This window comes from Mustelus asterias, chromosome 21 (assembly GCF_964213995.1).
Source record: "Mustelus asterias chromosome 21, sMusAst1.hap1.1, whole genome shotgun sequence".
Lineage (NCBI taxonomy): Eukaryota > Metazoa > Chordata > Chondrichthyes > Carcharhiniformes > Triakidae > Mustelus > Mustelus asterias.
Window position 1 is genome coordinate 17,097,747 of NC_135821.1, and position 25,141 is coordinate 17,122,887.

At 48.4% G+C, this 25,141-nt stretch overlaps 1 protein-coding gene across 2 annotated transcripts in view; it reads left to right on the forward strand.

The window, feature by feature from the left end:
* The window catches only part of foxred2 (FAD-dependent oxidoreductase domain containing 2), a 51,144-nt gene that overhangs the window by 15,060 nt on the left and 10,943 nt on the right, over positions 1 to 25,141 (forward strand). The window contains exons 7-10 of one of the 2 annotated variants that reach the window (XM_078237562.1): positions 8,953 to 9,118; positions 11,145 to 11,386; positions 19,794 to 19,964; positions 22,108 to 25,099. In XM_078237562.1, coding sequence (XP_078093688.1) covers positions 8,953 to 9,118; positions 11,145 to 11,386; positions 19,794 to 19,964; positions 22,108 to 22,262 — 734 coding nt within the window. In that variant the 3' untranslated portion in view covers positions 22,263 to 25,099. Of the gene's footprint in view, positions 1 to 8,952; positions 9,119 to 11,144; positions 11,387 to 19,793; positions 19,965 to 22,107; positions 25,100 to 25,141 lie in introns of those variants that run through there. The other variant, XM_078237563.1, reaches the window with a different exon arrangement.

A 25,141-nucleotide genomic window follows, 5' to 3' on the forward strand; every position in this document is an offset into this window, starting at 1 on the left:
CCGGTGGGTGATCATAGGAACCCTACAGGGCAGAAGGAGGCCATTCAGCCAATCGAGCCTGCACCAACAACAATCCCATCCAGTCCCTATCCCCATAACCCCATGTATTTACCATGTTAGTCCCCCTGACACTAAGGGTCAATTTAGCATGGACAATCCACCTAACCCACACATCTTTGGACTGTGGGAGGAAACTGGAGCACCCAGAGGAAACCCACGCAGATAATGGGAGAACGTGCAGACTCCACACAGACAGTCATTGAGGCTGGAATCAAACCTGGGTCACTGGCGCTGTGAGGCCACCCTGCCACCGGGTGGTGAAGACCCACTGCACCGGGTGGTGAAGACCCACTGCACCCAGCTGCCTCCTGCCCTTCTTGACAAACACCGAGGACAGGACACCGTGAGACCAGTGTTGGAGTCTTCGACCGACCCCTGGCCTTGAAGACAGGACACAATGTGCCCCATTGAACTCGAAACAACCAGCCTTCAAACTGAGATTGTGAAAGCATGGCGGCCGGGATTTCATCCTTGGTTCCCTTCGGGAGACTGGGCGCACGGATACTCCTCCTCTGGCCACGTTCACATACCACACAACAGGATTTCCAAGGATGGAAGACGTACCCTGACGAGGAAACTGCCGTCCCGACTGACAGGATTCTCCTCTCCGTTTCATCCGTTCTCTTTAGGATATCTCACAGTTCATCACTGTGAGCACCAATAGCCTGTGCCGGAATGCAGAGACCATCATCCACAACTTCATTCACAAGGGCAGCCATCGTCTCGATGCCCACAGCACTGCCGAAGCATAGGCCCACTCACCAGAGAAACCGCCATGGCAAACTAGGCTCCACCCAGGCTGTCTCCCACTGCCTCAATCAAACGAGGATTTTCTTGACTTAACCCCGCCACCAAAGTTTAGCCAGGATCGTTCAGGAACATGGCACAGTTTTGATACATCAAGATTAAATGTTTATAGGTTATGCATCAGGATTTTAAAAAAAGGGTTAAAATATGAGTAGCGCCAGTGCTTGCGAAAACACTGCTGCTCCCGTGTTTAAATCACGTAACCACCCCCCCCCCCCTCCCCCAAAACCAATTTTTAAAATCCAATTCTGCCCACTCTTTGGATAAAGACGTTTCTCCTGAATTTCTTATTGGTGATTTTCTTATATTATTCCTTAGCTTTGGTCTCCCCAAAGTGGAAACATCTCTACTTTCTTTAAACTAAAATTAAATTGATCTAAAGAGATGAGATTTTGGGACAGATGGCAGCAGCAGTAGTTTTCCACAGGGGGTTGTGAGGCTTTCCAAACCCACGACCCCTACCATCTAGAAAGACAAGAGTAGCCATAGAACCATAGAACCATAGAAAATTACAGCTCAGAAACAGGCCTTTTGGCCCTTCTTGTCTGTGCCGAACCATTTTATGCCTAGTCCCACTGACCTGCACTTGGACCATATCCCTCCACACCCCTCTCATCCATGAACCCGTCCAAGTTTTTCTTAAATGTTAAAAGTGACCCCGCATTTACCACTTTATCCGGCAGCTCATTCCACACTCCCACCACTCTCTGCGTGAAGAAGCCCCCCCTAATATTCCCTTTAAACTTTTCTCCTTTCACCCTTAACCCATGCCCTCTGGTTTTTTTTCCCCTAGCCTCAGCGGAAAAAGCCTGCTTGCATTCACTCTATCTATACCCATCAAAATCTTATACACCTCTATCAAATCTCCCCTCAATCTTCTACGCTCCAGGGAATAAAGTCCCAACCTATTCAATCTCTCTCTGTAACTCAGCTTCTCAAGTCCCGGCAACATCCTGGTGAACCTTCTCTGCGCTCTTTCAATCTTATTTACATCCTTCCTGTAACTAGGTGACCAAAACTGTACACAATACTCCAAATTCGGCTTCACCAATGCCTTATATAACCTTACCATAACACTCCAACTTTTATACTCGATACTCCGATTTATAAAGGCCAGTGTACCAAAGGCACTCTTTACGACCCTATCCACCTGTGACGTCACTTTTAGGGAATTCTGTACCTGTATTCCCAGATCTCTCTGTTCAACTGCACTCTTCAGAGTCCTACCATTTACCCTGTACGTTCTACTTTGATTTGTCCTTCCAAAGTGCAATATCTCACACTTGTCTGCGTTAAATTCCATTTGCCATTTTTCAGCCCATTTTTCTAGTTGGTCCAAATCCCTCTGCAAGCTTTGAAAACCTTCCTCACTGTCCACTACACCTCCAATCTTTGTATCATCAGCAAACTTGCTGATCCAATTGACCACATTATCATCCAGATCATTGACATAGATGACAAACAACAATGGACCCAACACCGATCCCTGCGGCACACCACTAGTCACAGGCCTCCACTCAGAGAAGCAATCCCCCACAACCACTCTCTGGCTTCTTCCATTGAGCCAGTGTCTTATCCAATTTACTACCTCCCCATGTATACCTAGCGACTGAACCTTCCTAACTAACCTCCCATGAGGGACCTTGTCAAAGGCCTTGCTGAAATCCAGGTAGACAACATCCACCGCCTTCCCTTCATCCACTTTCCTGGTAACCTCCTCGAAAAACTCTTAATAGATTGGTCAAACATGACCTACCACGCACAAAGCCATGTTGACTCTCCCTAATAAGTCCCTGTCTATCCAAATATTTGTAGATCCTATCCCGTATCACACCTTCCAATAACTTGCCCACCACCGACGTCAAACTTACTGGCCGATAATTTCCCGGATTTCTTTTGGAACCTTTTTTAAACAACGGAACAACATGAGCCACCCTCCAATCATCCGGCACCTCCCCCGTGAATACTGACATTTTAAATATGTCTGCCAGGGCCCCTGCAAGTTCAACACTAGCTTCCCTCAAGGTCCGTGGGAATACCCTGTCCGGTCCTGGGGATTTATCCACTCTGATTTGCCTCAAGACAGCGAGTACCTCCTCCCCTTTAATCTGTAAAGGTTCCATGGCCTCCCTACCAGTTTGCCCTATTTCCGTAGACTCCATGCCCGTTTCCTCAGTAAATACGGATGCAAAAAAACCATTTAGTATCTCCCCCATCTCTTTTGGTTCCATACACAGTGTACCACTCTGGTCTTCAAGAGGACCAATTTTATCCCTCACTATCCTTTTGCTCCTAACATACCTATAGAAGCTCTTTGGATTTTCCTTCACTCTGTCTGCCAAAGCAACCTCATGTCTTCTTTTAGCCCTCCTGATTTCCCTCTTAAGTAGCTTCTTGCACTTTTTATACTCCTCGAGCATCTGATGTGTTCCTTGCTGCCTGTACATTTCATACAACTCTCTCTTCCTCTTAATCAGTGTTACAATCTCCCTTGAGAACCAAGGTTCCTTATTCCTATTTACTTTGCCTTTAATCCTGACAGGAACATACAAACTCTGCACTCTCAAAATTTCTCCTTTGAAGGCCTCCCACTTTCCATTTACATCCTTACCAGAGAACAGCCTGTGCCAATCCACACTTCCCAGATCCCTTCTCATTTCATCAAATTTGGCCTTTTTCCAGTTCAGAACTTCAACCCGAGGACCAGATCTATCCTTATCCACGATCAGGTTGAAACTAATGGCATTATGATCACTGGATCCAAAGTGTTCCCTCACACTCACATCCATCACCTGCCCTAACTCATTTCCCAATAGGAGATCCAATATCGCATCCTCTCTAGTTGGCACCTCTATATACTGATGTAGAAAATTCTCCTGAACACATTTTACAAACTCTACCCCGTCTAAACCTTTAACAGTATGCGAGTCCCAATCTATATGTGGAAAATTAAAATCCCCTACTATCACAACTTTGTGTTTCTTGCAGTTGTCAGCTATCTCTCCGCTGATTTGCTCCTCCAATTCTCGCTGACTATTGGGTGGTCTATAATACAAGCCCATTAATGTGGTCATACCTTTCCTGTTTCTCAGCTCCACCCATAGGGCCTCTGTAGACAAGCTCCCTAATCTATCCTGCCTGAGTACCGCTGTAACATTTTCCCTGACCAACAATGCCACCCCCCCACCTTTTATCCCTCTGCCTCTATCCCGCCTGAAACATTGGAACCCTGGAACATTGAGCTGCCAGTCCTGCCCCTCCTGTAGCCAAGTTTCACTAATGGCTATAATGTCATATTTCCACGTGTCTATCCACGCCTTCAGCTCATCTGCCTTCCCCACAATACTCCTGGCATTGAAATAGACACACCTCAAAAAATTATTTCCACCACACTCTACCCTTCCATTTGTGATTTTGCTTGAACTAACCTGTCTTTTTACCCCTGCTCCACTATCTGCTCTGGCACTCTGGTTCCCACCCCCCTGCAAATCTAGTTTAAACGCTCCCCAATAACACTAGCAAATCTCCCTGCAAGTATATTGGTCCCCTTGTAGTTTAGGTGTAACCCGTCTCTCTTGTACAGGTCCCACCTGCCCCAAAAGAGGTCCCAATGATCCAAGAATTGGAAACCCTGCCCCAGTTCCTCAGCCATGTGTTTATCCGTCCAAGCATCCTACTCCTGCCCTCACTGGCATGTGGCTCAGGTAGCAATCCTGAGATTACTACCCTCGGGGTCCTGCTTTTTAACTTCCTTCCAAGCTCTTTGTACTCACTCTTTAGGACCTCCTCACTCTTCCTTCCCACGTCATTGGTACCGACGTGTACCATGACATCTGGCTGATCACCTTCCCACTTTAGAACGCTGTGCACGCGATCAGAGACATCGCTGACCTTGGCACCTGGGAGGCAACAAACCATGCGGGAGTCTCTGTCCCGACCACAGAACCTCCGGTCTGTACCTCTGACCATTGAGTCCCCTATCACTACTGCTCTCCTCTTCTTCATCCCACCCTTTTGCGCTGTAGAACCAGACGCAGTATCAGAGTTCCGGCTGTCGCAGCTTGTCCCAGGTAAAGCATCTCCCACAACAGTATCCAATTCAGTATACCTGTTGTGGAGGGGTATGGCCACAGGGGAACCCTGCTCTGCCTGTCCTTTCACACTGCCATTTCCTCTCCTTACAGTAACCCAATTTCCTGTGCTCTGCTGCTTAGGTGTAACTATCTCCCTAAAGCTACTGTCTATAAACTTCTCATTCTCCCGAATTAGATGGAGGTCATCAAGCTCCTTCTCCAGTTCCCTAACACGCTTTGCTAGCAGCTGCAGCTGAATGCATCTTTTGCAGGTGCTGTCGTCAGGGATACCGGAGGTCTCCCTGATCTCCCACATCCTGCAAGAGGGGCATTCCAACATCCTGCCTGGCATTTTCTTTTTAGTCTGGGGAAAAACAAGAATAAACTTTCTGGGAAAGAAAAAACCTACTCTCACCTCTGCCTGTTCTCGCCAAAGCCCGTTTTGAGCCGAAGCCCTTCAGCTCTCACTCTGCCCCCTGCTCACTCTGCTGCCCGCTCAAAGGTGCGGCCTACTTTTAAACCCTCCAAAACCTTCCCAGGCTGCTGCTGGGCCTACTTCCTGTTTTGAAAAAAACCTCCGATTTTTTTCACTAATTTAACTGAAAAATAAATAAATAAATAAAATGCACAAACAGCTCCCTTGCCCTCAGCCTGCTCCTGTGGAACAAAGAGCCGACACATAGGAATATCACCACCTACCAGGAAGTTTCCCTCGAAGCCACTCACCATCCTGACTTGGAAATATATCCACCATCCTTCACTGTCGCAGGATCAAATTCCTGCATCTCTCTCCATGACAACACTGTGGGTGTACCTATGTCACATGGATTGCAGCGGTTCAAGAAGGCAGCTCTGAAGGGGGAATTAGGGATAGGCAATAAGTGTTGACCTAGCCAGCGACACCCCACATCCTATGAATGAATAAACAAAATGCACGTAATTGTCAGGCGAGTGTAGAATCAGCTTTGGGCATGATGCCCCATGTAGCCGAATAGCTATCTGATTCTCACTGTACAGGACCGTCCAGAACAATGTGAGGATATGATGTTTAACTCCAGGCGCGATTTTAACTCTCGCACTGGGAAACTTTTAAGAAAACAAATTTTATTTAACAACATAGTTTAACTATAACAAATGAATTAGCTTAACTTTTAACATTTGCACAATACTTAAATATGACTAGGTACAATTCTTAACTTAGGATTTCAATGTTGTCTCGAAACAAGTCTAGAAAATCTCACAGATGTGGTGGTTAGGTGCATTGGCCATGCTAAATTCTCCCTCAGTGTACCCGAACAGGTGCCGGAGTGTGGCGACTAGGGGATTTTCACACTAACTTCATTGCAGTGTTAATGTGAGCCTACTTGTGACATTAATAAATAAACTTAAACTATCCTTGTGATAACCTTTCCAATGGTAGTAAGCTTAAGATCAGAGAAGACTTTGTGATATAGGGTAGCGGGATGCAGAGGAGCAAAAGACAGATAATCTCCCTCATTGAGAGCCCTGTGTTTGATCAATTTAGCTACCTTGGAACATTTGGCTGAGGCACATGGTAATGAAGACTAGGAACCTGACCTCGGCCTTCAGCAGTCTCCAGATTCATAGAACCCCAATAGTGCTGGAGGAGGCTATTAAGTCCATCGAGGCTGCACCGACCACAATCCCACCCAGGCCCTATCCCTGTAACCCCACATATTTACCCTGCTAATCCCCTGACACTAGGATCAATTTAGCACGGCCAATCCACCTAACCCGCACATCTTTGGACTGTGGGAGGAAACGGGAGCACCCGGAGGAAACCCACGCAGACACGGGGAGAATGTGCAAACCCCACACAGACAGTGACCCAAGGCCGGGACTCGAACCCGGGTCCCTGGCGCTGTGAGGCAGCAGTGCTAACCACTGTGCCACCGTGCCGCCGCTGCAGTCCACAAGAGATATTTCTCTTGATTGGAGCTGAATCGGTGTGCTTCTAACTAGCACTAATTCTGCTCTGTACTTCATTTCCTGTGGCTGCTGCAGCTCTCAAAGCTCCTGAAACTGCCCTGTTTGTAATTCTCAAGAACTTAGGTGAAGCTGAGGACATTTCATGTTGCTGTCTTGGCCTAACTTTTACTCTCTGCAAACTTGAGCTGATTGAAAGCTCTGCTGCCCGTATCCTAACAAGTCAACTGTGCTTGTTGACTTAAATTGATTCCCAGTCTGGGAAAATCTAATTTTCAAATTCTCATCCTTGTGTACATGACCTTGCCCCTCTCTCTCTCCCTCTGTAACCACTTCATGCCCTGCAAACCATAATATTTTTTCATGTGAAAGTACAGAGGACAAAGAACAAAGAAAATTACAGAACAGGAACAGGCCCTTCGGCCCTCCAAGCCTGCACCGACCATGCTGCCCGATTGAACTAAAACCCTCTACCCTTCTGGGGACCACATCCCTCTATTCCCATCCTATGAGAATTAAGAACTTAAGCAATAGGAGTAGGCCATACGGGCCCTTGAGCCCACTGCACCATCATGGGCGGCACGGTAGGTAGCACAGTGGTTAGCACTGTTGCCTCACAGCGCCAGGAACCCGGGTTCAATTCCGGCCTCGGGTCACTGTCTGTGTGGAGTTTGCACGTTCTCCCTATGTCTGCATGGGTTTCCTCCGGTATCCTCCCACAGTCCAAAGATGTGCGGGTTAGGTGGATTGGCTGTGCTAAATTGCCCCTTAGTGTCAGGAGGATTAACAGGGTAAATATATGGGGTTACGGGAATAGGGTCTGGGTGGGATTGTGGTTGGTGCAGACTCGATGGGCCGAATGGCCTCCTTCTGCACTGTAGGGATTCTGTGATGATTCAGTACGTTCATGGTGATACTCAACCTATCCCTGGCAATTAGTCTTGCTGTGGAGATGCCATCGTTGGACTGGGGTAAACACAGTAAGAGTTTTAACAGCACCAGGTTAAAGTCCCAACAGGTTTATTTGGTAGCAAATGCCATTAGCTTTCGGAGCGCTGCCCCTTCGACAGATTGAGTGGACACGAAGGGGCAGCGCTCCGAAAGCTAATGGCATTTGCTACCAAATAAACCTGTTGGACTTTAACCTGGTGTTGTTAAAACTCTTACTGAATTAGTCTTGCTCCAGACTGTACCTATCAAGTGAATATCGCCAGCTTTCTGTGGCAGAGAAGCCCAAAGATTCACAACCGCATAACTTTCACACCTCAGTCCCTAAAGTTCGACTGTTTATTCTGACACTGTCATCCCTAGGTTTGGACTCCAGTCAGGGGTGGGGGTGAATTTCAACATGTAGCATAAGATTTGGGAGCCATTTAGCCCCTCGAGCCTGCTCCACTGTTCAATATGATGATGGCTGATCTGCTATTCTTCAAGCCCACTTTCCTGCCCTTTCCCTGTAATGGTGGTTAGCACTGCTGCCTCGCAGCGCCAGGGACCCGGGTTCGATTCCCGGCTTGGGTCACTGCCTGTGCGCAGTCTGCACATCCTCCGGTTTTCTCCCACAGTCTGAAAGACGTGCTGGTTAGATGCATTGGCTGTGCTAAATTCTCCCTCAGTGTATCCGAACAGGTGCCGGAGTGTGGCGACTAGGGGATTATCACAGTAAGTTCATTGCAGTGTTAATGTAAGCCTACTTGTGACTAATAGATAAACTTTAAACTTTGAAGGCTCAGCAGAATGATTAAAAGTGGGAACCTACAAACGATTAGAATTGGCAAAGAGCTGATATCTCTGTGGGATGGAAATGATTGTAGAGATAGGAAAGAGCGAGGTGATGGAGGGATTTGTTAACAGGAGTGAGAGTTTTTAAATCAAGTCTTTGTCAGATCAGGAGCCAGTGTGAATGGGTGAATAGGAGACAGGCAGCTGGTCCGGGTGAGTTTCAGTTTCCAGGAGAGTGGAGGATAGGAGGCCAGCCATGTCCGACCCCAGATATCATGTTTGACTTGTGCATGGTTTGCTACACCGCTGTTGTAACCAGCGGTTTCTGGTTGTCTCTTACCAGCCCGTGCTGTTCACCGCCTGATGGAGCGTCGCTACCACGGCATTCCCTGGCCGGCCACCACCCTGCCCATCACTCATTTGACCAACGCGATAATCAAGCGCATCAACGAGGCCTCTGGTCTTTATCAGATGTTCACTGTCCTCGCTGACGTTGTACTGCTGAGGAAGTGAGTGAACCTCCACTGTAAGAAATGCAATGTGGCGCGGGGCAGTCTTCACAACCTCCAACACCCACAGCAAGTTGTTTCCTTAATGCCCAATAAAAGCTCCTGTCACTGTCGCTTCGATCACCCTGGATGACCTTCGCTTGTGATCTGATGCCCTTCTAAAGTTAAAGTTTATTTATTAGTGTCACGTGTAAGGCTTGCATTAACACTGCAATGAAGTTACTGTGAAATTCCCCGAGCCGGCGCCTGTTCGGGTCAATGCACCCTGATCACGCCTTTCAGAATGTGGGGGGAAACCGGAGCACCCGGAGGAAACCCACGTAGACACGGGGAGAACGTGCAAGCTCCGCACAGACAGTGACCCGAGGCTGGAATTGAACCCAGGTCTCTGGAACTGTGAGGCAGCAGCGCTAACCACTGTGCCACCATGCCGCACCGTGCCGCCCCTTCTTTAAGTTGAACCTAACCCACTGTTTCTTCCCCCCCCACTGCCATGTACTTTCTTCATATATTCCTGATCCTGGAGTGCCGGAGTGTGGCGACTAGGAGATTTTCACTGTAACTTCATTGCGGTGTTAATGTAAACCTACTTGTGACACTAATAAATAAACTTTTAAAAAACTGATCGTAGAATCCCTACAGTGCAGAAGGAGCCCATTGAGTCTACATCGACTATCCGACAGAGCATCTTACCCAGGCCTTGTTCCCGTAATCCCACGTATTTATCCGTCTAAACCCCCTAACCTACACATCTTTAAACACTTAAGGGGCAATTTAGCGTGGCCAATCCACCTAACCCACATATTTTTGGTCTGTGGGAGGAAACCGGAGCACCCAGAGGAAACCCACGCAGACACGGGGAGAACGTGCAAACTCCACACAGACAGTGACCCGAGACCGGAATTGAACCCGGGTCCCTGGTGCTGAGAGGCAGCAGTGCTAACCACAGTGTTGCCCAGAGCAAAAACTGGCTGATGTTAACCTAATGATACTGAGTTCTCTACAGCTTCTAGGCTGAGATCAGTAATGTGACACAAGCACAGCTAATAATTGAGCTGTTGAGCTCAATTCCCCAAAGCATCTGGATCTGTTGGGTTCAGTATTAAAATAAGCACATTTACCGGCCATTTATATTCTCTCTGAGTTGGATATTATTATTGTCCCACGGGCTATTGTATCAGTGATCTCAATGCTGTAGTGTGAAGCTAAGACAGGTGTTACTGCAGCCAGTGGGCAGCTCCCACGGAGGAGTAGAGTCACAGAGGTTTACAGCATGGAAACAGGCCCTTCGGCCCAACTTGTCCATGCCACCTTTTTTTTTACCACTAAGCTGGTCCCAATTGCCCGTGTTTGACCCATATCCCTCTATACCCATCTTACCCATGTAACTGTCCAAATGCTTTTCAAAAGACAAAATTGTACCCGCCTCTACTACTACCTCTGGCAGTTCCAAACACTCATCACCCTCTGTGTGAAAAAGTTGCCCCTTTGGACCCTTTTGTATCTCTCCCCTCTCACCTTATCCTATGCCCTCCAGTTTTAGACTCCCCTACCTTTGGGAAAAGATATTGACTATCTAGCTGATCTATGCCCCTCATTATTTTATAGACCCCCTATACTAGTCCCCCTGTGTTAAATTGTCCATTCATGTCAGTGTCAGCATACGCCAACGTGAATCACGACAGGTTCCCCCACGATGTGCGCTTGGCGAGCAGAACCTACCGGAGGCGCACAAGTGAGTACAGCCTCCAAGGGGAGAGGGTCATGCCTGAGAAGTATCCTGGCACTGCCCCTTGGCATTACGTGGGTACTGCCAGGAGGCAATGCCGAGATGGGGGTGTGGTGGGGGGGGGGGGTAGTTCCATTGTGTGGGGGGGGGTTTCACTTTTTATTCATTTAATAGCCTAAGTTGCTGTTGGGATGGCTTCAATTCGAGCCCACTCTGAGGAGCAGAGTCTGTATCCCGAATGGGGAAGGGTTTCCTGTGCCCTGTAGTTGCTAACGTAATGCTGATGTGTATTTGCAGAAACGCCACAGAGTTTGAATACCTGGAAGAGTATCCCGTTGGAGCACTGCCACACCTTCAGGAAAACACGGGGAAAAATGTGACTGACGGTCTATTTGTTATTGACCTGGAATATGGGAGCAACTTTTCCAGACCGGAATCTGATGTTTTCCATCCGAGCCGTTCGGTGGGAGAACCCAAACACGCGTGGCTCTCGAACTTCCTCCACCCCGTCATCTACTTCTACAAACACCTCCCAACAGGTCAGTGTCTTTGCTCCATCCTGCCTTGCACCCTCCCACCCTCCTGCTACCCTCAGCCAGGGATCTGTTTGTCGGAGCTCTTACTGATTGCTGATCCAATGAGCGGATCAGTTGTATACATCACAGAATGGTTACAGTGCAGAAGGAGGCCATTCGGCCCATCCGCCTCCACCGGCTCTCCAAATGAGCATTATGATTAAGTGCGAGTCCCCTGCCTTTTCCCCGTATCCCTGCACATTGTTTCTATTTAAATAATCACCGAATGCCCTCTGGAATGCCTCGATTGAACCTGCCTCCACCACACTTCTGTGCACGTGTACATCCAGATCCCTCTGCTCTGCATCCCCTAAAGAATTTTACCCACATATTTTATATCGTCACTCTATATTCTTCCTACCAAAATGCACCATCTTACATTTCTCCACATTGGGTTTTTATTTTAACTTTAAAAGTCAGTTACCTGGGAGGATCCCCCTCATTGTTCCACTGGAGCAAGCAGAGAGGGAGTGATTGGAGGCAGGAGTGCTGGTGAGAGATTGATTGAATTATTTATTTATTTAATTAGTCAGTTAGTGTGTGGTATTTTTTGGCCTTTACTTTTGTCGTAGTATTTTTCTTAAGTTTAAAGTGAAAACCGGAAGTGGGCTGCTAAGGAGTCTGGGAAGGGTTTTTTAAGCGCGCGAAGTATAAAAGGTAAGCTGCAGTATACAGCGGGCAGCGTCGGGAGCCGGCAGCGGAGTGCGTGGGAAGCAGAGTGTGAGCTATAAGGGCTTTGGCTCACAGGGCTTCGGGGGACAGGGCGAGCAGGGGTGAGTTTAATTCATTTTTGCTGTTTCTACCTGGTACTGGCAAGGTACCTAGAGGGGATGGGTGTGCAGGCAGTGCTATGTTCCTCTTGCACTTTGTTTGAGGTGAGGGACGACGACAGTGTCCCTGCTGATTACACCTGTGGGAAGTGCACCCATGTGCAGCTCCTCCAAAACCGTGTTAGGGAACTGGAGCTAGAGTTGGATGAACTTAGGATCATTAGGGACGCAGAGGTGGCCATAGACAGAAGCTTTAGGGATACAGTTACTCCGAGGAATGAAAACAGATGGGTGACGGTGAGAGGGACTGGGAGGAAGCAGTCCGTGCAGGGATCCCCTGTGGTCGTTCCCCTTAGCAACAAGTATTCCGCTTTGGATACGGTTGAGGGGGACGACATACCAGTGGTGAGCCGCAGTGAGAGGATCTCCAGCACTGTGTCCGTCTCTGTGGCTCGGGAGGGTAAGGGGGAGAGCGGGAGGGCAATAGTTATTGGGGACTCGTTAGTTAGAGGGATAGATAGGAGGTTCTGTGGCAGCAAAAGAGACTCACGGATGGTATGTTGCCTACCGGATGCCAAGGTCCGTGACGTCTCGGACCGTGTTTTCCGGATTCTTAAGGGGGAGGGGAAACAGTCACAAGTCGTGGTACACATTGGTACCAACGACATAGGTAAGAGAAGGGACGGGGATTTAAAACAGGAATTTCGGGAGCTGGGCTGGAAGCTGAGAGCCAAGACAAAACATGTGGTCATCTCTGGTACGTTGCCGGTGCCACGTGATAGCGAGTTGAGGAACAGGGAGAGAGTGCAGTTAAACATGTGGTTGCAGGGATGGTGTAGGAGGGAGGGTTTCAGATACGTGGATAATTGGAACACATTCTGGGGAAGGTGGGACCTGTACAAACAGGACGGGGTGCACCTGAACCAGAGGGGCACCAATATCCTGGGAGGGAAATTTGATACGGCTCTTCAGGGGGGTTTAAACTAATTTGTCAGGGGAGTGGGAAAAGGAGTTGTAGTCCAGAAGTCAGTGTTGAGGGTGGTGAGGTATTGGGGAAGGTATCAGGGTCAAGGGTGGGTACCGGTAGACAGGAAGGTGGGTTGAAGTGTGTCTACTTCAATGCAAGGAGCATCCGGAACAAGGTAGATGAACTTGGGGCGTGGATTGGTACTTGGGACTACGATGTTGTGGCCATTACGGAGACGTGGGTAGAACAAGGACAGGAATGGTTGTTGGACGTTCCGGGGTATAGATGTTTCAGTAAGTGTAGAGAAGCTGGTAAAAGAGGTGGAGGAGTAGCATTGTTAATCAAGGATAGTTTAACGGCTGCGGAAAGGCACTTCGAGGGGGATCTGCACACTGAGGTAATATGGGCTGAGGTTAGAAATAGGAAAGGAGCGGTCACGTTGTTAGTTTACTATAGGCCCCCAAATAGTAATAGAGATATGGAGGAAGAAATTGCTAAGCAGATTATGGATATGTGTGGGGGTCACAGGGTAGTTGTCATGGGGGACTTCAACTTTCCAAATATTGATTGGAACCTTTGTAGGTCAAATAGTTCGGATGGGGCAGTTTTTGTGCAGTGTGTGCAGGAGGGTTTCCTGACACAATATGTGGATAGGCCGACAAGAGGTGAGGCCACATTGGATTTGGTACTGGGAAATGAACCGGGCCAAGCGTTAGATTTGGTTGTGGGAGAGCACTTTGGAGGTAGTGACCACAATTCGGTGTCTTTTGTTATTGCAATGAAGAGGGATAGGGCCGTACGGCAGGGCAAGGTTTACAATTGGGGGAGAGGTAATTATGATGCGATTAGGCAAGAATTAGGGGGCATAAGATGGGAACAGAAACTGTCAGGGAAAGGCACTAGTGAAAAGTGGAACTTTTTCAAGGAACAAATACTGGGTGTCCTTGATAGGTATGTCCCTGTCAGGCAGGGAGGAAATGGCCGAGTGAGGGAACCATGGTTCATGAAAGAGGTGAAATGTCTTGTGAAAAGGAAGAGGGAAGCTTATGTAGGGATGAGGAAACAAGGTTCAGATGGCTCGATTGAGGGTTACAAGTTAGCAAGGAACGAGCTGAAAAAGGGGCTTAGGAGAGCTCGGAGGGGACATGAGAAGTCCTTGGCGGGTCGGATCAAGGAAAACCCCAAGGCTTTTTACTCTTATGTGAGGAATAAAAGAATGACCAGGGTGAGGTTAGGGCCGGTCAAGGACAGTAGTGGGAACTTGTGTATGGAGTCAGTAGAGATAGGCGAGGTGATGAATGAATACTTTTCTTCAGTGTTCACCAAGGAGAGGGGCCATGTTTTTGAGGAAGAGAAGGTGTTACAGGCTAATAGGCTGGAGGAAATAGATGTTCGGAGGGAGGATGTCCTGGCAGTTTTGAATAAACTGAAGGTCGATAAGTCCCCTGGGCCTGATGAAATATATCCTAGGATTCTTTGGGAGGCAAGGGATGAGATTGCAGAGCCTTTGGCTTTGATCTTTGGGTCCTCTGTCCACGGGGATGGTGCCAGAGGACTGGAGAATGGCGAATGTTGTTCCTCTGTTTAAGAAAGGGAATAGAAATGACCCTGGTAATTATAGACCGGTTAGTCTTACTTCGGTGGTTGGTAAATTGATGGAAAAGGTCCTTAGGGATGGGATTTACGACCATTTAGAAAGATGCGGATTAATCCGGGATAGTCAGCACGGATTCGTGAAGGGCAAGTCGTGCCTCACAAATTTGATAGAATTATTTGAGGAGGTAACTAAGTGTGTTGATGAAGGTAGGGCAGTTGATGTCATATACATGGATTTTAGTAAGGCGTTTGATAAGGTCCCCCATGGTCGGCTTATGATGAAAGTGAGGAGGTGTGGGATAGAGGGAAAGTTGGCCGATTGGATAGGTAACTGGCTGTCTGATCGAAGACAGAGGGTGGTGGTGGATGGAAAATTTTCGGACTGGAGGCAGGTTGCTAGCGGAGTGCCACAGGGATCAGTGCTTGGTCCTCTGCTCTTTGTGATTTTTATTAATGACTTAGAGGAGGGGGCTGAAGGGTGGATCAGTAAATTTGCTGATGACACCAAGATTGGTGGAGTAGTGGATGAGGTGGAGGGCTGTTGTAGGCTGCAAAGAGACATAGATAGGATGCAAAGCTGGGCTGAAAAATGGCAAATGGAGTTTAACCCTGATAAATGTGAGGTGATTCATTTTGGTAGGACTAATTTAAATGTGGATTACAGGGTCAAAGGTAGGGTTCTGAAGACTGTGGAGGAACAGAGAGATCTTGGGGTCCATATCCACAGATCTCTAAAGGTTGCCACTCAAGTGGATAGAGCTGTGAAGAAGGCCTTACAGTGTGTTAGCTTTTATTAACAGGGGGTTGGAGTTTAAGAGCCGTGGGGTTATGCTGCAACTGTACAGGATCTTGGTGAGACCACATTTGGAATATTGTGTGCAGTTCTTACTAACCTTATTGAGTTTTTTGAGAAAGTGACCAAGGAGGTGGATGGGGGCAAGGCAGTGGACGTGGTATATATGGATTTTAGTAAGGCGTTTGATAAGGTTCACCATGGTAGGCTTCTGCAGAAAATGCAGATGTATGGGATTGGGGGTGATCTAGGAAATTGGATCAGGAATTGGCTAGCTGATAGGAAACAGAGGGTGGTGGTTGATAGTAAATATTCATCATGGAGTGCGGTTACAAGTGGTGTACCTCAGGGATCTGTTTTGGGGCCACTGCTGTTTGTAATATTTATTAATGATCTGGATGAGGGTATAGTTGGGTGGATTAGCAAATTTGCTGATGACACCAAAGTCGGTGGTGTGGTAGACAGTGAGGAAGGGTGTCGTAGTTTGCAGGAAGACTTAGACAGGTTGCAAAGTTGGGCCGAGAGGTGGCGGATGGAGTTTAATGCGGAGAAGTGTGAGGTAATTCACTTTGGTAGGAATAACAGATGTGTTGAGTATAGGGCTAACGGGAGGACTTTGAATAGTGTGGAGGAGCAGAGGGATCTAGGTGTATGTGTGCATAGATCCCTGAAAGTTGGGAATCAAGTAGATAAGGTTGTTAAGAAGGCATATGGTGTCTTGGCGTTTATTGGTAGGGGGATTGAATTTAGGAGTCGTAGCGTTATGTTGCAACTGTACACAACTCTGGTGCGGCCGCACTTGGAGTACTGTGTGCAGTTCTGGTCCCCACATTACAGGAAGGATGTGGAGGCTTTGGAGAGGGTGCAGAGGAGGTTTACCAGGATGTTGCCTGGTATGGAGGGGAGATCCTATGAGGAGAGGCTGAGGGATTTGGGATTGTTTTCGCTGGAAAGGCGGTGGCTAAGAGGGGATCTCATTGAAACATATAAGATGATTAGAGGTTTAGATAGGGTGGATAGTGATAGCCTTTTTCCTCTGATGGAGAAATCCAGCACGAGGGGGCATGGCTTTAAATTGAGGGGGGGTAGTTATAGAACCGATGTCAGGGGTAGGTTCTTTACCCAGAGGGTGGTGAGGGATTGGAATGCCCTGCCAGCATCAGTTGTAAATGCGCCTAGTTTGGGGGCGTTTAAGAGATCCGTAGATAGGTTCATGGACGAAAAGAAATTGGTTTAGGTTGGAGGGTCACATTTTTTTTTTTTTAACTGGTCGGTGCAACATCGTGGGCCGAAGGGCCTGTTCTGCGCTGTAATGTTCTATGTTCTATGTTCTGGTCACCTCACTATAAGAAGGATGTGGAAGCGCTGGAAAGAGTGCAGAGGAGATTTACCAGGATGCTGCCTGGTTTGGAGGGTAGGTCTTATGAGGAAAGGTTGAGGGAGCTAGGGCTGTTCTCTCTGGAGCGGAGGAGGCTGAGGGGAGACTTAATAGAGGTTTATAAAATGATGAAGGGGATAGAGTGAACGTTCAAAGACTATTTCCTCGGGTGGATGGAGCTATTACAAGGGGGCATAACTATAGGGTTCGTGGTGGGAGATATAGGAAGGATATCAGAGGTAGGTTCTTTACGCAGAGAGTGGTTGGGGTGTGGAATGGACTGCCTGCAGTGATAGTGGAGTCAGACACTTTAGGAACATTTAAGCGGTTATTGGATAGGCACATGGAGCACACCAGGATGATAGGGAGTGGGATAGCTTGATCTTGGTTTCAGATAAAGCTCGGCACAACATCGTGGGCCGAAGGGCCTGTTCTGTGCTGTACTGTTCTATGTTCTATGAACTTCCATCTGCCCCCTATCTGTCCTCTCCATCAACGTGCCCATGCCATAGAATCCTACAGTGCAGAAGGAGGCCATTCGACCCATCGAGTCTGCACCGACCCCACAATCCCACCCAGGCCCTATCCCCATAATCCCATGCATTTTACCCTAGCTAGTCCCCCTGACACTAAGGGGCAATTTAGCATGGCCAATCCACCTAACCCGCACATCTTTAGAGTGTGGGAGGAAACCGGAGCACCCAGAGGAAACCCACGCAGACACGAGGAGAATGTGCAGACTCCGCACAGACAGTGACCCAAGCCGGGAATTGAACACGGGTCCCTGGTGCTGTGAGGCAGCAATGCTAACCACTGTGCCACCGTGCCGCCCCAAATGCCCTTTTGAAATTCTACACTGCCCTCTTCATAGTTTACAATACTTCCAAGTTTCGAATCACCTGCAAATTCTGAAATTGTCCCCTGCACACCCAGAAGCAGATCATTAATATATATCAAGAAAAGCAAGGATCTGAACACGGACCCCTGGGGACCTCCACAACAAACGTTGTTAGTTTAAAGCCCTCAGAAAGCACCTTGCAAGTAACTCAGTCTGAGCTCTGTCAGGTGCAGCCCACCTGGCATGAACAGGTGCCCTTTCCCCCAGAGCCTGTCCCAGTGTCCCAGGAATCTAAAGCTCTCCCTCCTGCACCATTTTTCCAGCCACGCGTTTATCTGCCTTATTCTCCTATTTCTGTACTCACACACGGCGCTGGGAGTAATCTGGAGATTACTACAATTGAGGTCCTGCTTGCTAACTTTCTGCCTAGCTCTCTAAGTTCTGATTGTAGGTCCATATTCCCCCTTCCTACCTAAGTCGTTGGTACCAATGTGGACCATGAGCTCTGGCTGCCCACACCCCCCCAGAAGATCTGCAGCCGCTCTGTGACATCTTTGACCCTGGAATCAGGGAGGCAACACACCGTACTGGAGTCGTGTTTACAGCTACAGAAATGTCTGTTTGTTCCCCGAGCCTATTACTGTTGTTTGTCCTTTCTTCCTCCTCCTCCTGTCCAGTTGAGCTGCTCCTGTTGCCTCCAAGTTGGCCCTGCCTGCATTCCTGTGAGGACAGTAAGAAGTCTCACAACACCAGGTTAAAGTCCAACAGGTTTATTTGACCAAATAAACCTGTTGGACTTTAACCTGGTGTTGTGAGACTTCTTACTGTGTTTACCCCAGTCCAACGCCGGCATCTCCACATCTGTGAGGAACCAGCGGCCTCCAGCTTCCAAAACAGAAAACTGATCTCTATGTGGGGCCCCAGGGGGACCCCTGCGCTGGCCCCAGGGGGACCCCTGCGCTGGCCCCAGGGAGACCCCTGCGCTGGCCCCAGGGGGCCCCCCGCACTACCTGCCTAGTTCTTTAGGCTGCCTGGTGGTCATCCATTCCCCCTCTGCCTCTAAGCCCTGAAGTTGCGGTGTGCCCGCCTCTCTGAACGTGCTAGCCATGTAACACTCAGCCTCGTGATACGCCACAGTGACTCCAGCCGCCTTTCGAGCTCTGAAACCCGGAGCTTAAATTTCTGCAGCTGGCAGCACTTCCTGCGCACGTGGTCGCCTCGGATACTGGTAGCATCCGTGACTTCACACATATTACAGGACATGCACTCCACTCAACTGAGCTGCCCTGCCTTGCCTTGACTTTACCTCCCTTATGTTACCATATCATATTGACCCTAGCTTTCCCTTGCTCCTGGCACTTCCGAGTTAAATCCACGTTTATCTCTTTGTTTAGAATGATTATGATTTTCTAATTTACAGCAATGTGAAGACAGTCCCTAATAACCAACCAGCCAACTTGTGGTGTTTCTGTAATGTCACTATTTAAAAGTCTTGCCTTCCTCTCACTGCTCTTTATTGAAGGTTAGCCTCTCAATCAGCACACGTTATTGAAGTTCCCATCTCTCTGTGTTCCTTATTGAAGGCTCTACGCCCTCTCACTGCGCACTTTATTAAGTCTCATCTCAGTACTCTTTATTGAAGTCTCGCCTCTCTCTCCACATTAGTGTCGGGGGGGAATCTGAGAGAAATCCCAGTGAGCTGCGAACAAAATAGTCAGTATTTCAAAGGTTGGAGCTTCTTTCAGTTGTGTGTCGACTGTTCAGTATCTCGCTGTGCTCACACACCAGCTGGTTAGCTGGATCATGCCTCTGATTTCCCCAAGCGTGGGTTCAGTAGCAGATTCCTCCGGGTTGGCCAGTGTGTGGAGAGTAGCGTAGATTCACGCACAGGGAACCGCGCGCAGGTGGTGCGGGGAAACAATGTAGGGAGCAGTGTGGAGCTCAGTGCACGGAGAGCAGGGCACATGGTTTATGGGGAATAGCACCAGGAACACAGCTCATTAGGGGGTAATTTTCTGCTTGTTTTCAGAGGCTGAGATGATGCACAGACCGAAGTTCTGGCCGCTCCCCCGGCCGCACAACATCCACCACATTGTGGAAGATCTCCTGACGGACTGGACGGCTGCCAAAGCTCACATCCTGCCACTGCGCCGCTTCCTGGAGAACTGTCTGGGCACTGACCTCCGGAGCTTTTTTGCAGGTGTGACATCCTCTCATAATGAAATCCCGCTAACCCCACGCTTCCTGCTTTCCAGGTGCCTCTATCTCGAGCTGTTTTCCCTCTGGGTTGGGAGACTGTTCCTTTCTCTCTGATTGTTAGCTCAGGCAGCCTCTGCAGCGGGCTAACAGTGTCATGGAGCCCCACGGGGATGAGATAAGGACGGCACAGTGGTTAGCACTGCTGCCTCACAGCGCCAGGGACCCAGGTTCAATTCCCAGCTTGCGTCGCTGTCTGTGCGGAATCTGCACATTCTCCCCGTGGATTTAAAGTTTACAGTTTATTTATTAGTCACAAGTAAGGCTTATATTAACACTGAAGTTATATTAACAATGAAGTTACTGTGTAAATCTCCTAGTCGCCACACTCCAGCGCCTGTTCGGGTAACACTGAGAGAGAATTTAGCACGGCCAATGCACCCTAACCAGCACATCTTTCAGACTGTGGGGGGGGAAACTGGAGCACCCGGAGGAAACCCACGCAGACACGGGTAGAATGTACAGACTCCACACAGACAGTGACCCAAGCCGGGAATCGAACCCGGGTCCCTGGCGCTTTGAAGCAGAAGTGCTAACCACTGTGCCACCGTGCCGCCCTTCCGGGTGCTCCGGTTTCCTCCCACAGTCCAAAGATGTGTGGGTTTGGTGGATTGGCCGTGCTTGCTTGCCCCGTAGTGTCAGGGGGACTAGTTAGGGTAAATGCATGGGGTTACGGGAATAGGGTCTGGGTGGGATTGTGGTTGGTGCGGACTCGATGGGCTGAATGGCCTCCTGGACTGTAGGGATTCTATGATCATACCCCTCCACAGCTGCGACTCTTCACATCTTCCCAATTTCTCACTAATCCAGCGGTTTATTGTAGCCCTTCTCAGATAAGCTAACAGCACTGAACCTGAGCCCACGTGCTGTGTCACATTGTGGAGGTTCGAGCTTCTATATCATAGAATCCCATAGTGCCAAAGGAGGCCATTCGGCCCAGCGAGCCTGCACTGACCACAATTCCACCCAGGCCCTATCCCCATAACCCCATGCATTTACCCCAGCTAGTCCCCCTGACACTAAGGGGCAATTTAGCATGGCTAATCCACCTAACCTCTCATCTTTGGACTGTGGGGGGAAACCAGTGCACCCGAAGGAAACCCACTCAGACACGAGGAGAATGTGCAGACTCCACACAGTGACCCCAAGCCGGAAATCGAACCCAGGTCCCTGGCGGTGTGAGGCAGCAGTACTAACCACTGTGCCACCATGCTGAGGGACCTGTGCTCTGCTGTGCTGTGGAGATTGAAACCCACATAACTCCTGGAACCTCCCTGGGTGGCGTGGTGGCACAGTGGTTTAGCTCTGCTGCCTCACTGCGCCAGGGAGTCAGGTTCAATTCCGGCCTCGGGTGACTGTCTGTGTGGAGTTTGCACATTCTCCCAGTGTCTGTGTGGGTTTCCTCCCACAGTCCAAGGATGTTCCAGGTTGGGGGGATTGGCGGGATAAATGTATGGAGGATATGGGGATAGGGCAGAGGTGTGGGCCTAGGTAGGATGCTCTGTTGGAGAGTCGGTGCAGACCCAGTGCAGATATAATGGGCTGAATAGCCTCCTCCTGCAGTGTAGATATTCTATGAGCCACGCAGTTACCCACTATTTAGAGACGCTTCTTTGTTCATTTTGCTAACTCCTGCTGAGGTACAGTTCCACCCTCCAAGGCCTCCTGACAGTGCGTGTGCGCATGAGCGTGTGTGTGGCTGTTTGACCATGGAGGGCATCGCTGTCTCATCCAGAGCAGAAGCGGAAACCCATGGAGTTTGTTCACCTTCCCCTCCCCACTATCGAGCGCTCAACTCTTCCTTGGCTCCGCACAGCTTGGGGAGTGAGCTGCAATTCTTCCTACCTGTGTGGTCTGATCACACCAAGCCACGAATTCACCCAGGGAGGCTGAGGCTGCCACATTTCATACAGTAACCTCAAAATACTGCATCAGTTATGAAGCACATCTGGGCGTCTGAGGTTGTGAAAGACGCTATATAAATGAAAGTTTGTTCCTTAACGGACTGGGTATTTTGAGCAGTGTCGCTGTAGCAGTTGAATTTTATGGATGTATTTCATGTTCTAATGGGATTCCATTTCCTGCAGAATCCTGCTTCAAGTTCACTTTAACCAACCAGCACGTGCCGCCTTTCTGTCACCACGGTTACTTAAAGATGCAAGGGTTGCTGGATGAGGTGACCCCGTGGCTGGGCTCTTTGGACCATTCTCCCAGCGACATGGTCTCGATCGAGGTCCACTGACAGCAGCACCTGTCCATGACCAGGGCAGTTGGGCAGCAACCATCCTGAGGTGAAACTGTTTAGTGACTGATCACAGAACGGAAACTTGTGCACTTCAACCAAGTGAGGGCTGAGTGCGCACAATTTCACCATGCTGCAGGACTGAATCATTCAAGGACACGCACACGGGCACACTCGTGCATGCACACGCTCACACATGCTCACGCACACTCGCGTGCACACTCGCACGCACACACACTTGCACGCACACGCACACTCACTCTCACACACACACTAACACATCCCCCCCCCCCCCCCCCCCACACACACACACCCATACGGACACGCGCACACACACACATACTCCGACACCCCGACACACGCGTACCCCGGCACGCACCTGCGCGCGCACCCCAACTAATGCACACATATACATACACGCACACATACATACGCTCGCACATATACACATGCACTCATAGAAACATACATATGGACACAAATACTCAGAAACACATGCATGGGCGTACACACACACAGACACATGCACGCACAGACGCATACACACAGACATACACAGGCCTGCAGAGATGTGCATGCAGACACACGCAGCCACGCGTGCACATAGGCACGCAAGCGCACACGCGCAGACAGGCAGATGCAGACATGCACGCATGCAGACACACGCACACAGAGACACGTACGCATGCAGACACGCATACAGACACTTATATATTTAAAAAAGGGTTGCAGGTTGCTTTAAGAGCTGATCACATGATTTGATGGTGATGTCATTAGGGCGTGCGCTGTTTTGCTTTCAGTTTTGTATTCTGCAGTGCAGAGAGAGCAGCTCTTCAATAAAACCTGTTGTGTGTTAGTTTGAATCCATGTGTGCAAACCACGTTCTTTTCTTTCTGTTAAAACCCACAACCCCTAACACGGTTAGAGCACAGTTAGAACATTGCAGAAAGAAAATTGGCGGCAATTCGAGATTTTGTTTCATCGAGAAAAGATCCTGAGTAGCAAGAAAAATAAATTGTGGGTCCGCATTTCGAATATTAGAAGACCGGGGAACAGCAACAACAAGCTTAAAGTCCCAGTGCCTAGAAGACTCCAGTAAGAAAAAGCTCTCTGCATGGTTCTAAAAGAGGGAGGTTTTTCCAATCGGAGAAGGGTGTGATTCCAGGCAGTATCTGGCTTATTTTTAAAGAGTGGATGCTTTACTGTACAGTTAACCCCCTCGAGGAAAAAAAAATATAGTCAACGGTCTCTGGATTTAAAAAAAGTACTGGGAAGACAATTTAAAAATATATTCTGAGCAGTCTCGGGTCAACGGTACCTGCAAGAGAAATGGCGGATCAGTTGGGATCCATGGCTACTTTCAGTGAAGAAAATGAAGCTACTTGAATAACTTAAAAGCAACAATGGAACATCTTCAAGCACAATGTCCACGTATCAAGGAAGAAAAGTGTGACGTTCCAGCCGTTGCTCCAATATTTGTGTCACATTATTGATAGCAAAGACTCACATAAAGCACCTAAAAAGATAGAAAATACTTTAGAAGCACCACGTCTGACGAACGTGACGCAATTGAGGACCTTTCTGGGATGAGTAACTTATTATGGCAAATTTGTCCCCAACTTTGTTGCATTATTGAAGCCATTGCTTAATTTACTGTGTGTGAAACAGTCACGGGACTGGACGACAGAATGTGAGGAAGCCTACGAGGATGTCAAAGATGCTTTGCAGAAGTCTGAAGTACTGGTTCGTTCTATTCCGAAGCTATCATTACTGCTTGCTTGCAGACATTTCACCTTATGGAGTAGGGGCAGTCGCTTCACATATTATGCGTTTGGGAGAATGACCAATAGCTTCACGTACTCCAACTGGTGCTGAATCTAACTATGCTCAGCTGGGAAAAGAAGCATTGAGTATAATATTTGGCATACCGAGGTTTCATCATCATTGATGTGATCGTCTTTTCACATTATTGGCTGATCATAGATCCTTAACTATTATTTTTGGGCCGTATAAAGGTATACCTCCATTAGCTGCTAGCCAATTGCAAAGATGGTCACTGATCTAATCTGCATATTCTTTCGATAGAAAGCATTGTCAATCAGAGTGCCATGCTAATACTAGTGCATTATCATGTTTACCTTTACTTATTGAGCAGATACCACCAACTAGTTTTGCTAATGTTCTTTATTTTTCGCTGGTAGATCATTTGCATGCGACAGCTTTCTCAAGTTGAGAGACAGACCAGAAATGGTCTTGTGATGGGGATGTGGTACTGAAAGGAATGATAGCTGGAGTGCATTGTCTGCATCCTGATTTGAAACTATATGTGTCAAGGAAGCTTGAGCTGACCGTCCAAGACGGATGCCAATTGTGGGGAATCCGAGTGATCATTCCTCTTAGTCTGCGTGGAAGAGTTCTTGAACAACTACATGAAGGCTATCCTGATATAGTCCGGATAAAGGGATTGGCACGTAGTTACGTTTGGTGGCCGGGTCTGGATGCTCAGATTGAAGAGAAAGTGGGTCAGTGCCAATCTTGTGCACAAATAAGAAATACCCCACTCCTTTACATTCTTGGGATTGGCCTAAAATGCATTGGCAACGTTTACATCTCGATTTCGCTCTGTTACATGTTTTTAATCACAATTGATGCACACTGAGTGGCCAGAAGTTATCATGAGATCTACTACATCTGAGCAAACCATTGAAAAACTTGATGAAATGTTTGTGAGATTTGGTAAACCAGAACAAATTGTGAGCAATAATTGTTCACAGTTTACTTCACAAGAGTTTAAGAATTATCTCAAAGTAAATGGTATTTGTAGGCGGGCATAAATTTTGTGGGTATTAGGATTAGAATATTTCTTAAACTATAACTCG